The sequence below is a fragment of the Momordica charantia genome (assembly GCF_013281855.1).
Source record: "Momordica charantia cultivar OHB3-1 chromosome 10 unlocalized genomic scaffold, Mcharantia_2.0 BLBB01000010.1, whole genome shotgun sequence".
Lineage (NCBI taxonomy): Eukaryota > Viridiplantae > Streptophyta > Magnoliopsida > Cucurbitales > Cucurbitaceae > Momordica > Momordica charantia.
In genome coordinates, this window is record NW_028275158.1 from 1,735,433 (window position 1) to 1,749,867 (window position 14,435).

General features: G+C 35.6%; 1 protein-coding gene and 1 long non-coding RNA gene across 2 annotated transcripts; one reads left to right on the forward strand and one right to left on the reverse strand.

Moving 5' to 3' along the window:
• Positions 1-90: 90 nt before the first annotated feature.
• PXY (Leucine-rich repeat protein kinase family protein) lies at positions 91-5,441 on the reverse strand. Its single transcript, XM_088118520.1, has 2 exons — positions 1,867-5,441; positions 91-722 (listed from the first exon to the last, which is right to left on the reverse strand). Exons 1-2 carry the CDS (start codon positions 4,532-4,534, stop codon positions 319-321), a joined length of 3,072 nt encoding a protein of 1,023 aa, XP_087974646.1. The 5' UTR covers positions 4,535-5,441; the 3' UTR covers positions 91-318.
• LOC148208382 (uncharacterized) lies at positions 4,635-7,280 on the forward strand. The gene is made up of 2 exons (XR_015788183.1): positions 4,635-4,775; positions 7,085-7,280. It is a non-coding gene; the product is annotated as an uncharacterized LOC148208382 (long non-coding RNA).
• Positions 7,281-14,435: the final 7,155 nt, after the last annotated feature.

Consider the following 14,435-nt stretch of genomic DNA (forward strand, 5'->3'; position numbering starts at 1 on the left):
CTTAACGATCTTAGATTGAGTGGCTATATGGTTCAGTCCAAATCCCCTATAAGATTTTAAAGGTTGGCATATTATGCACAACATCCATCATATAGAAACACCCTTCAATTCAACCCTTCAATTCATGTGCTCGAAAAGGCAAAAATAGTGAAACAGAGTCGCAAGTACATTAGAAAGTTTCACAAGAACACTAAGAAATTCCATTGGAAAGTAGATTTGAAATTAGAAGAGAGGGAAAAAAAAAAAAAAAAACTTCTCCTATACCAATCCCCACCAATTGAAAAATACCAAAAAAAAACCCCCTTAAAAGCTATCATATTAACACTCAACTACCGTCTTCTGGCCTAGAAGGCCATTGGCACCCCCACCACAGCCATCGCTGTTTTCAGGCAATTTTCTCTTTGGTTTGGCCTCTTGTAGCATCAAAACGACGTCGCGCATCGATGGTCGATCTGCGGGGTTTCGACTGGTACAGAGCAGAGAAATACGAAGCATTTGTATCATTTCTTCCCTAACAGATGCACAAGATGCCCCAGCATTTTTGTCCAAAATTTGACTGATTCCATCCTTGATCTTGATCTTGGATCTCACCCAATCCACAATGCTATTCCCATCCCCAAATTCTGAATCCACAGATCTCTTACCACTCAAGATCTCCATCAATACGACTCCGTAGCTATAAATGTCACTCTTTTCATCTACTTGAAGTGTATACGCATATTCTGCAAAAAGCAAACACGACCTCATAGTTAGATATCTTATAAATTATTACATTTATCCTAACTCATCAACTCAAATTGTTGGGTTAAACAATATCAAAGTATGAGGTCATGCGTTTAAATCTCTATCTTGATTATTTTTCCTACATGCATTATGAAAAGTTAAAGACATTCTAAGAAGGCAATGACTGGCCTCTTCTTTTGTTGTTGTCTTTCTTGTGTGTTCGATCTTGTGTTAATATCGGAATACACGATTCCCGATGGAAATTGGAGGTGGGGTCCAGTGAATGAAGATGGAAAGAAGAGAGGATTTCAAATTTGGACAAAAGGGGGGAAAAAAAGAAGAAGCTTGAAGTAGAATAGTGCTGGATTGGGTTAAGGAAAAATTGCATGTGCCAAAAGGAGAATTGTTTTTGTGGTGTCCCAAACCCATTGGGTGTCATTTTGAGCTATATGAAACTATACACAGTAACAAGTTTGCTGTGTAATCTCAGCCATTGCTTTTTGATGGGTAATATTCTCTTGGATCTCCAATATTGAAAAAAGATAAAGTGTTGCACTTCTAGGTTCATGTGCAATGTCATTAAATTAAAAACTAAAGAAAAGGGTTAAATTTGGGATTATTAGAGAAAGAAAAAGTAATTAATATACACCATGATGTTTATGTTAAATTTGGCTTTTTTTAAGTTACTTTTTGAAATTTTGTTAGTATTATAAAAATATTACAAAAGTAGAAGACGCTAGGAATTTAAAGCTTGTTTGTTTGAGAGAATTTTTCAAATTACTTTTTAAATTTTAATGAAATTTGTTTTAAAGGAAAAACAAGTTTAATTATTAAAATAATAACACCGGTAGTCTGTTAAAAGAAAACAAACAAGGCCCATAATTATTTTTTTTTCTTTTTTTTTCAATAAAGTTCAGAAACATTATTAAATAATTTTTTCGATCGTATAATTTTTATAAATATTTATAAATTATTATTTTTTAATTAATCTAAAAATTCAAATATATTTTCGAGTTGGATAAAGAAACTTACTAATAAAATTGTTAAAAATAGAAACCGCTATCAAACCCGAAAACAAAAAAAAAAAAGAAAAATTCAGAGAATTTGAGAGGAAACAAAAGAGGCAGACGTCACAGTACGAACCTGGTGCAATGTAACCGTAGGACCCAGCGATGACCGACATGGACTCATCGGTCTGGATCAGCTTGGCGACCCCAAAATCGGCCACTCTGGCCTCCATCTCACCGTCCAATAGTATGTTACTGGGCTTGAGATCCCGGTGCACGATAACTGGATCACAGTCGTGGTGAAGATAGCAGATCCCCTGGGCCACCCCGAGAGCAATTTTGTACCGGGTCATCCAATGGGCGCCCAAATTTTGAGCCTTGTTTTTACCGTGCAGTAAATCGTCCAAATTACCGTTGGGCATGAACTCGTAGAGCAGCATTGTACACTCCCTGTTGCTGCAGCAGCCTAACAATCTCACTATGTTCCGGTGCCGCACGTTCCCCAGTACATCCACTTCCGCCAGAACCCCTCTCCGCCGTCGGATGTTCTCCTTCTGTTTCCCCCACAGCTTCTTCACCGCTATGATCTCGCCACCTGGCATCTCCGCTTTGTACACTGTCCCTGTGGACCCCATTCCCAGGATCTTATCCGTCATTGACAAGCACTCCAGTACGTCCTCCGCCGTGAAGTTCAACCGTTGGAACGCGGTCAGTTTCCACGGTCCGATTTCTTGGTCGCCGCCGAATCGACGGCTGTAGTTCGCCTGAAAGCACCGCGTTCCGGCCACCAGAATAAACAGTCCGATCCCGAATGCCGCCGCCATTATCCACACGATTGCACCTGCCGTCCGCCGCGGCTGGTGCTGCTGCCGTACCTCTATCGCGCCCGCGGTGAGCGTTTCCGGGGCGCATGGTTTCGATAGAATTGCGCCGCAGAGGCCGTCGTTGCCGGAGAAGGAGGATGGATGTAAACCGGGGAATATGGTTCCGGTCGATGGAATAGGACCGGTGAGGTTGTTGTATGCCACGTTGAAACTCTCGATTGTGCTACAGTTTTGGAAGTTTGAAGGAATCGTACCTGTGAGAATATTACGTGACAGATCAATGGCGGTGATGTACGGAAGCGTCGAAATCTCCCATGGAATAATGCCGGTTAGGGAATTGTGGCTTAAATTCAGAGTGAGCAACTTTTCGCAGTGACCAATTGTCCATGGAATACTGCTGTTTAAGTTGTTATCCTCGAGTTCGATCTTGTAGATGGATCTACAGCCGATGAAATCGGGGATGTTGCCGACGATTTTGGCAGAACTCGCCGAGAAGATCTGTAAGCTCGTCGAATTCCAGATGTTATCCGGTAAGGAAGTTCCGAAGGAGTTCTGCGAAATGTTTAAGTACTGTAACTTAACTGCATTACCAAAATCAGCCGGAATCGCGCCGGAAAAGTTATTGTTGCTCAAGTCGGCGAACGTCAAATTCTGTAACAGTCCGAAGCCGTAAGGGATGGAGCCGTTGAGGCGGTTGTTTTGGATTCGAAGGCGAGACAGAGAGGTGCAGTTCATTAGAGAGGCGGGAAGTTCTTCTTCTAGTCTGTTCGAGAAGGCAATAAGCTTGAAGAGCTTGTTTCCATGGCAGAGATTTGGCGGAACCGGACCGGAAAGCATGTTTGACGACACGTCGACTTGCAGCAACTTGTCGTTTTCGCCGAGATTTTGAGGGAGAGGGCCAGTGAGTGAGTTGTTCCATAATTGCAAACTGACAAGATTTGGAAGATCGCCAACTGCTTGTGGAATTTCCCCACTGAGATTGTTTCTCATCAAACTCAACCTTGTCAATTCCTTCAGGTTATACAAATCCAACGGAATCGTTCCTGTAAGTTGATTCTCAGACAAATCAAGCTGCTCAAGCGCTACCATATTTCCTAAACTTTCCGGAATTTGTCCCGTGATGCGATTCTTGAAGAGAAGCAGACTTTGTAGCTTCGTCATGTTCCCAATGTCTTGAGGAAGAGTTCCGGAGAGATTAGCTCCGGCAATATCCAAGTATTTCAGATTTAACAACAATGGAAATTCCGACGGTATTCCACCGGAGAAGCTGTTATAACCGATTTCCATTCTCTCAAGCTGCGTCAAGTAAGCTAGTTGCCCTGGAATTGGCCCATCAAGAACGTTCCCACCCAAATGCAAATACTTCAACCGTGAAAGACTCCCGTAACTCGCCGGAATGCCGCCACTGAAATAGCTCCCGCCGAGGTTGAGCCTCTCGAGGAACCGAAGGTGGGGAAGTTCTTGCGGTAGTGGACCGGTGAAGTTGTTGCTGAAGGCATCGAAGACGTTCAAGAACTTGAGCTTGGAAATCCCTGGCGGGAACGTGGAGCTGAAGTTGTTGTGATTGATATCGAGAGTTCGAAGCTGAGTGAGCTGGAAAATGGCGGTGGGGAAAGAGCCAACGAAGCTGTTTCCACTCAAATTCAAGTGGATTAAGCTCGTCAAGTACCTGATTTCGGGGGGAATTGAGCCAGAGAGATTACGGAAGGACAAATCGAGGGAGGTGATTTGAGCGGAATTCTGATGACATTCGATTCCAGACCATGAACACCAAATTGGGTCTTGAAAATCGGCTTTGGAGAAGGTGGGGGCGGGGTTCCAGTCATGGAAGCTGGAGAGTGGATCTCTGAGGTAGGATTTGAGGGAAAGCAGGGAGAGAAGTTGGAGTGGTAGGGCTGTTGCAATTGCAGAGGGGGTGATCAGAAGAACCAGGGCGATAAAGAAAATGAGGAAATTACAATAATCTTCTGCAGGTTTCATGGCTTGGGAGTACTGGACTGATGAGTTGATGTGGTTGCTGAGAAGAAGGGAAGGAGAAGAGAGGGAAATATAAGGAAATGAAGGTTTTGATGAACGAGAGAAGTGCTTTTTGGAAGTGCTGTGTGCAGAGGGTGTTTCATGATGATGATGATTGATTTCTCTTCAGTGGGTTTTGGTTGGTGGACATGGAGGAATTAGCAAGGAAGGAGAAAGAAAGAAGGAACTATAACTATAACTACAGGTACTTCTTCTTCTTCATCTTCCTCCTCCTCTCTCTCTCTCTCTCTCTCTCTCCTCTCCCTTGCTTTAAATTTTTGTTTCTCTCTCTCTTTTTCTTCAGTATTCTACCTTTGTCTGATATCCAAATACTTTTGGTTTTCTTGGATTTTGTTTTTCTTTCCTTTTCTTTTGCTCTTACTTTTCATCATTCTTTGTTTCCTTTATATTGCATATCAAATTGATGAATATGAGCAACAGTACACACTGTCTCTCACAGGATCCAAGAAAGTCATTTCAATTTCCCACCATTCTCTCACAGCTACCTAGCCCATTTATTTTTGAAAATTATGCCCTTTCATTTTCTTCTTCCTTGTTTTTCCCTTCATTCATATATTCAAACAGTTTACACACCTGCTGCCTCTTATTTATTAGCTCCATTTCCTTCAAATGAGCATTCATGAATCATGATCATGAAAATATCAAAGAGGCCGGTGATCCCGAGTTAGGCTTTGTACAACTCAAGATTTAAAATTGTCTTATATTTGATAATTAAGTTGATGACCCATTTGGTTTTGATAATAGTAAATCAATTCGTATAAGGTGGGACATACGTAAAGACGAACAAGATTAAACTTTTGTCAAGAGGTAAACACTAACAATTTCATTGATACTCTTAAAAAAAATTAATAATAATAATAATTTCATTTATGAAAATTTTTAAAAAGTCCCTTACTACAATGGAAATGAGCCTCGTATGCTAATTGATAGATTGATTAGGTTGATGTTGGATTTTGGCCAGGTGACATGTCATCGAACCATTCGAGGTGAATTGGCTAATGAGCCACCAACAAATAGAACTTTGTATTGGTGTGGTGCTCAGTCACATATATTCCAAAACTTAAGTTAGCATCCAGTTCGAGTTAGTGTTAAATCAAGCTTAACTAAGTGCAAGAAATTACGTAGGTACCTTTGAGAATGTGGACTCCGCTTTTATACGGAGAGTATTGGAAAGTGACAATCTGTAGTGGCAGGATTAGTACATGTCATTAAATGGATATTTTGTTGCTTAGTTAGGAGATCCTGTACCAATAGCATTGACATTTTTAACGGTTAGAGATTTTTTTAGTACAGCATGTGGGGATGAAGAATCAATATTTCAACCTGGTGATTGGATACACGTGTCTTAACCGACTGGGCTATGTTCTGATTAGCAACTATTAGAGATCTTGAGTCAACATAATCTTCCTCCCAAGTCAAATCTTGGTTGAGTTATATTTGCGTTACATTAGCTAGCTCCTTCTTATCCTCGACCCGATCAATTTGAGGTCCAGACACATGTTTTGAGGTGGGAGGGCCATGATTCTCACCCCTAACAAATTAAATAAAAATAACTACAGTAGTTATCAAATAATTTGTCCTGCACTAGTAATTACTTTGCTTATTCTCTAGCCCTTAGATTATATTTATTATAGCCTTACTGTTTAAGTTATCCTTTTTTGTTGGTCCCTTTAGTACTTTTATGATAAGTATGAATTAGAGGATTTCATTTTCATTGTAGTTGTACGTTCTTTTGATTTTACTATAAAGTATAAACTAACTGAAAAATAACCACAAATATTATTTTGTTTAAAAATTTAAACATAAAGAAAAAAAGTAACACATGCAGAATCATAAATGAGCACCCTGGACATGAGACATGGGAGGCAGCTTTTTCATAATTTGTGTTCAAGAAAATTCAGTTGCCTACTATAGTAGTCCATTAATGAGCACTCTCATTTTTGAATTAAATCAAAAAATTCCAAAATCCATCTTTTTCGAATTTACACATATATTAGTTTTGGAGTACAGAAAATATTTCCATAATTTCTTTACATGGAATATTGAATATCCCTCTCTCTCTCTTAAATTTTGACTTCAATAAAGCTGTGCCATGATGGATATTTGCTTTGTATAATTAATGCTACATAAAGCATTTCTCAAGATAAGAATAAGGTTTCAAAACATAATCATCTCATCTCACTCATTGGACTATTTTCACTCAAATTTTAACTTTTCTTTTTATTCTTTAATATTAACTTTCTTTATATACTTCCATTAAATGTCTTTTTTCTTTTTTTTTTTTCCGTTGGTTTTGTCATTGTAATTAGTTTTTTTTGCCTTTTTTTTTTATCAATTTAATTAAACCAAAGTAAACATCTACTCAAATCAAGAGAAATTTGAAAGACATTTCCAAATGTCACAGTCGGGTAATAGTTTAAATCCTAGTATAAGACGTAGTTATTTGGTTTTACTTTTATTTTTCTTTCGAATTAATTTTGGATGTTGATACAGGAGAGGTGAAGGTCGATCGACTGTAATTTGAGATGTGCGTCAAATCAAGCGATCAATCGATGTGGTATTCAATCACGTACACTTTGAGACTTAAGTAAATACTTAATTTGAGTTGAGCTTAATTGAGTTTTGTAGAATTTGTGTACCTTTTATGAGATATGACTATAGTAGAGCTTTATAAAATGTTGTCTTGTCATCTCAGTGTTTCATATCTAATGTTTGGCAAATTTTAAGCTTGTGGCATCTGTATTTCCAGGTAAGGTTTGATAGCTGAACTTCTGTTGGATTCGTGAGAGGTGTTCATCTCGTCTCTGGCCTGTATAAATTGAGTTCCAAACATGTGTTTTCTAGCGAGAGAGTTGCATGCTTGGTTAAGGGTTCTACCTTAACTGTGGTTATAAAAAACAAATTGTTAAAGTTTTCCTCGTGTGATATAAATATATAAAAATAACCTATTTAATTTAATTAGTTAGGTGATCGTTAACTTATTTTATAAATCAAATATTCAAATTACAATCCCATATTCGTAATATTATATTATGTATTTAGAAAAAGAAAACCTAAAAGTATTCAATTACTGCCATCGATATCTACATTAAAAAAAGTAATAATTTAGAAAGCTCAAATTAGACCAAGCTAACAAGACTGATCATGAATGATCCATTTAGCATATAAATATTCTTTATAACAATGCAATATATTATGTTCCAGATCAAATTTGTCAAGATTAATTGTTTGTAGGAGCAATCAATCCTCATCAAGTAGATTTAAAAAATATATATATATGGGAGGTTTCAAACTTATCAATACCTATCTACCTTTCTAGTACCATGGACCAAATTTCTAGTTTAGCTTAGTTTCAATACAAAATATGCAAAATAAAATTTTCTTTAATGATAAAATATCCATCACAATTCACAATGTAATACATAAAAGATCTTGCATGAGAGGAGGGAATCTCTATTTACAGAGGTGAGCTCTCGATAGGACTTCCGACAGCATTCCAACGGCTCTTCAATCGTTCGAGAATTGTGGTGCCTTGTTGGAGAATGTATCTTGCATCTTCGCACCTTTAAGTGCTCTTCAAGCTCGGTCGAAAGATGAGAAATGGTTCGACTCGACTTCAATTGTCGAGCTGCCTGGAGTTGTCCGAATTAAAATACTCATCTAGTTCTTTTATTCATTATGATAATTCATGATCTTTGACGTTGACACGTGACCGGTGATAATTTGTCTTCCCGCATAATTTAAAGAAAAAAAAAATAAAGGAAAAGAAGAGAAGAGAGAGAGATAAAAGAGGAGAATTGATGGGTCGAATTGATAAATTAAATGAGAGAGACAATTGAATAGTTGGAAAATCTGATGGGCGAAGCTTTTTGTCATTCATTCAATTCATTCCTCATTCGCTCACTCCCTCTTCAAAACCCAACTATATGAGTCCTTTTCCAACAGAATCTGTTCATTTCGCAAAAATTAATAAATTAATAAATGAAACATTTTAATGCTATTTTGGTATACATTAATTTTCTTTCCAAAAGGCTGATTTTGGTTCAGCTATTTCAACTTTATCCATATATTTTTAAAATGTCTGTTTTTCTCTACGTGCTATAAAAAATTGAACAATTTGATTCATATTTACAAATTTTATACATAATAGAAACCTTTTAATATTAATTTATAACTATATTTCAAAAAAAATTTAGTGAATGAAATTTCATGTTAAAATTAAAGTTAAAAAATAGGATAATAATAGATATAAAAGAATCAAAATAGTTACATTTTAAAATTATATAAATCAAAATAGATATCTAACCCGACTATGATATTTTAAAATTTATGTGCTTAAATAAACTACGTAAGAAATTAAAAAATTTTCAAATTTTTACAAAAATAGAAAAAGACAGTGTACGTATGATATTGTCCTTTTGTGAAAGGGTATTATTGGAATTAAGAAAAAGGGTATTCGGCCAATTCCTGTCGCCACGGCTCTTTTGCCGCGCGTGCCCAACACCCTTCCCGCCGCTCCGTTGAAATTGCCCCTACACAATCATAATTTTTTTCGGACCTTTTTTCATATTTCATTTTATATATCTTTTAATTCTAAATTTTCATTAACCATCTTAACTAAGATTGCTATTACATAGTTTTTGACTCACATGAGGCATTTGTCTGATCATACAATATATTTGGTGTTGAAAAACTTCTAATTAATTTATAAAGTGGGCGACATTAAAATTAAGTGTACTTTTAATAATTTTTTAATGTTAGATCATGAATTCCAAATGAGTGAGTAGAAATTCAAGCCTACCATTTATCTTAGACTCATGAGAATATGCAAATATCTAAACAATTGAATAAGATATCCAATCATTTTTAGAATGAAATAATATAAATGTAGGATGTTAAATAAGCAAAAAGAGATTGGAGGAGGAGAAGGCAGGTCTAAAAGGGAGAATGTTTTGGTCCAAAAGGAACAAAATTGAGAGGGAAATTTCAAACTTTTTTTTGCTCATACACATACTAAAGCATGCTTGGATGACACTGTATAAAGCCGCAAACCTATGGAAAGGAAAGGAAAAAAACATCATTGCCCAATTGCCCACTTCATGCTCAAATTACCTAAATACCCCCTCTTTCATCCCATTTGTTCTTTCCTTTCTTTTTCTTTGAGAAACAAATAATATCGACACTCTCTACGTTACATCTATCACACCAAACCAAGAGAGTTTAATTTATTTAGTGAATTCGACCGGCACGTGCAAGATATTGAGATAGAGATTGACATAATATCAACATGACTAAAGTACCTATTTAGAGATTAAAATGACCAAAATGTCATTCTTCCCTTTCTGTGTTAAACCCTAAACCTTAAACCAACGGAGTTGAGTTGATTTGACGATATCAGGCGCCACATGCAAGAGACTAGAGGGAGAGATTGATATAATATCAAAATGACCAAAGTACGTATATAGAGATAAATGGACCAAAATGCCCCCTTTTCCCTTTTTTGGGCTAGAGAGGGAGAATAGTGGGAAAAAAAAGGCAGAGAGCCACCGCACCCTCCCATGGTCTTCTCCACCACCTTTAAACTGGCAGAGGCCCAGACCATCAAAATGGGCCCCCAAATTGGTATTTTTAAATGTGGTGGGGGACGGGTGGGACCCACCTCCCATTTTGTCTCCTTCATTCCCTTCACTCCCAAATAAAATCCCTTTTTCTTTTTCTTTATTTTTTTTAGTTGCATTTCGGCACGTGCCAAGCACCGCGTGACGGTTCCGGGCTCCACCAAGAATTCCCAATTCCTCGCATCATTTCATCGCTCCCACGCCACGCGTGATTTTCTCTCAATTAATTCCCCCCTCCACTTTTTTTACGTGACCCTTTTGCCCCTCCTCTGTTTTCTTTATGACATGTTTACCCCTCCCATGCATTACCACTTTAAGACCCAATAATATTGTACTATGCCTTTACCACTCCCTTAATTACATATATTCAATCACAAAGTGGAACCTGAGGTTTTCTCAATGCCACTATAGTATTTATGGATAATAAGTTTAAAGTTTTTTTATCATTGATACGGAGCTGGAACTTATTACATATACATTCTTTTTATTCTAAAAATTGAACAAAGACCAGAGTAAAACTGAGCAAAGATCAGAGTAAAACGATCAAATCTACATTTTATATATTCCTTCTTTGCTCCACACTTGTTTCAACATAACTCGATTGGTTAGTAACATTTTCTTATCGGTCTTACCCTCATATTTGTAATGGTATATACATATTTAAAATTATTATCTATGATGAACGTATCCTTTTCATCTAGAATCCACTGGATTCTTTTAAAAATATAAATATAGTTTGTTTTCATATTCTTTTTCTTTCATTTTCAATGAATTGAAAAACTCAAATCTTAATATGAAATATTGAAGTGTAATTGATGTGGAGTCACCCACTTTTTGGGTCTATCTCTATCTCTATTTGTGTAATTGGGTGGCGCATGAGCATGCATGGCCATGAAACAATGTATAAGGCAAAGTTTGATTTAATTACTTTTAATTTGGAATTGGAAATTAATGAAATGATCTAGCCTATAAGCAACAAAATATCATGATTACCATTTCAATTATGGCTTTTAAACCTTTTCTTTATGTCATTTACTCATTTGTCAAACATGCCATGAATTAAGCCCACCCGGACCGAAACATTATATTTCTGTATGTTTTTCCTATCAATATCCAACAAAAATATTGCTAGAGCGAGTTTAACTCAACAGTAATTGGCATATATATACCATATGCAACTACTTAAACCGATGATTAGAAAATAGTTTGACTAGTCAAGTTGGTGGATTTTCCAACTATCACCCATGAAATAAATAAAAATGTCATATTTTAACAATTACTTTTCAAAAATAAGTTAAATCTATCATTACACAATCAAACTTTGTTATGCATATTAATCTATATGAATATATATGGTTTTTAATTAGAAAATGATGCTTCCATTCAAACTTTTTTTATAAAATTTTATTTAGCCAAAGCTGACAAAAGAAGCTGAGAGATCCCAAGCCTAAAAAGAAAGTTAGAGAGAAAGAGAGATTGGTGGGTCCTTTAAGAACAAACAGAATGATGAAAAAAAATTAAACATTTTCCATTGGGGTGCGACCCACCCACTTCATTCTTTTTGCTCAACCTCTCACTCCCCCAGCCTTTGACTTCTCAATCTTTTCCAAAAAAAAAAAAAAAAACTAATTTGTTCAACTAATTTAAATTAATTCAAGGGTTGATTACAAATCACACCCTTATGAATTTGGCTATTTAAAAAATCCTACCTAACGTTTTGAGAATGATTTCTCTTAGGGTGAAACCATGATGTCTCGCTTTGAACTACATGTCTGAATTTTAGTTTAGATATTGTTGAGGATGAGGAGAGAAACTAGTCAAGCAAGTTTAGGCATAACCCAGATTGACTCTGACCTAAGAGGAAGATTATGTTGGTGGAAGATTTGTAGATACTCGAAAGAATGTCACTTCTATTGGTGGAGGATCCACTTACACCAGGTAGAAGATTTGTAAAATGACATGCACAAATATTATCGTCGTAGGACAACGTTTCTCAATGATCCCCTTATAAAAGATAGAGTCTCTTCTCCACATAGATATGCAATCTATGTGCCTTCAACTAAGTTTAGTTCGACACTAGCTCGAATTAAATAATGACTTAAGCTTCAAAATGTGCATGACGACTGAGCAATATACTAGTGCAAGGTTATGTTTGTAAGTACTCATTTCGTTTCATTAGAAATCATCGGCTCACGTTTGCTGATGTGTGTTTTACCTTGTCTCGAATCTTGCCTCATGAGTGTAAGGGAGTGAATTTCTAAATCATACCATTCTTCAGTTTTAAGCATAAAATAAACCAAATTCTTAAATTCAAGAACTATGAGAGTGATTGAAATATTTTTGAAATGTAAGATATGATTATAAATTTGGCTATTCCACTCTTATTTTGTTATTTCATAAAACAACCTAATTTTATTGACATTAAGTTGAACTTTATGATGCCATATATTTATTTTAAACTAACAAAATTGAATCAAGTAAAATTTGTTTTGAATTATGAGATACATAGACTTCAAGAGAAATGTACATCAAAACATCCTAAATTGTTGCCTTTTCCTTCTAATTTCAGGAGAGTTTTATTTGTTTATTGTTATTATTTTGTTTCAAACTTTCAAGTGGAAGACCAAATTATGAGCTTATTTGAAGCCAATGGAGGAGGTGATGGAAGCATTGAGATGCTTGGATCTTTCGAGTCAAAATTTTGAGCTTTAACTTAATTGTATATAATGAAGATTTTTTATGTAAATATCAAATCCATAATATCCATATATTAAAATTGTGAATAAAAGAGGTTGTTAGATCCATAGTATTTTTAAATGGATCAAAATAAATAGGAATTAATCTTTTTTTTTTTATATTCGTGTGTTCGGATCATCTTGCGCGCACCTTGACTATTCACGGACCAACCGCCTGACCCTATTACATTTGGTTGACAAGGAAACTCGTAGGATATTAAATCCTAAGTAGATGACCACTATGGTTTGAACCCATTCCCGTCTAAGCCCTTGCTATTTACATTGGCCCTCATTGACCAAACATGAATTAATCATTTGTTAACGATAAATATTTAGGTATGACTATTTTTTTGCATAAGGATTTTTGGAGTTGTATTGGATGTTTGAGCATTATTGTGATTAGGTTAATATTATTTTGTTGATCAAATTTTAGAGAACAAAAACATCTCGTGTATTTACCAAACTGAGACACTTGTCTCTAATCAAAAGGTCATGAGTTCGAATCCTTCCATTGTACTAAAAATTTAAAATTTTAATGTACTTCAATCATTTGACATTATTAAAAATATTTTAACGCAATATTTTAAGAAACTCATTTGTACATAGACTAATGAGATAATTATATTTCGAATCATATGAGAACTAGTAAAATAAAGATGTAGAAAGGACAATTAGGAGTGACACGTGATTAAAGAAAATAAATACATCATAACACATTTGAAAACTTTCCACTAGATTTGATTAATTTTTGAGATATATTAGTAAATTTTACAAGATTAAGAGGCCCCATAAAATCATTACAAGTTATGCCCTATGATTTGGTATTGGCTATTGGATTATTGGGTAGAGGATACACTTTTTGGCATCAATATAAAATCAAATGGGCATACAAAATGTTAGAATAGACAACCAAATGATTTAGACACTTCATTCTAAAAAATAAGGTGGTGGAAAATTTTGCTCAAGTTTGCATTTTTAAGGTGAGGAATCTTTTTTCTTTTTTGGGCTCTAAGCCATTTCAGACCAAAAAAAAAAAAAAAGAGAGAGAGATATGTTTGAAGAAGTGATATTTTGAGTATAATAATGTGTAACATCACTTTGTGACTTAAATTGTCATTATTTTGATTAGGCGTGAATTATAATTTTTCTTGGGAGGAGTGCAAATTAAACTACATTGATCGTCCAATCTAAATATAGCTAAATTGGATAAGACATATATCATCGACTAAAAAATCGGAAGTTCAAATCTGCACCCCTACATGTTGATGTTGTTTTTTTTAAACAACAATGCAAGAAACTAAAGAACAAACGAAAAAGAAGTACAAGAAGGCCAAAACGAGCATATAGCTCAACGGTAATTGACATATATCTCCAACCAAGAGGTTGTGAGTTCGTTCCCTTCCCTCACCTCCACATGTTGTACTAAAAAAAAGTGCAAGAAGGTTGTACGTTACATCTATGGCACAATGTCACGTGCTTGAATACCATAGT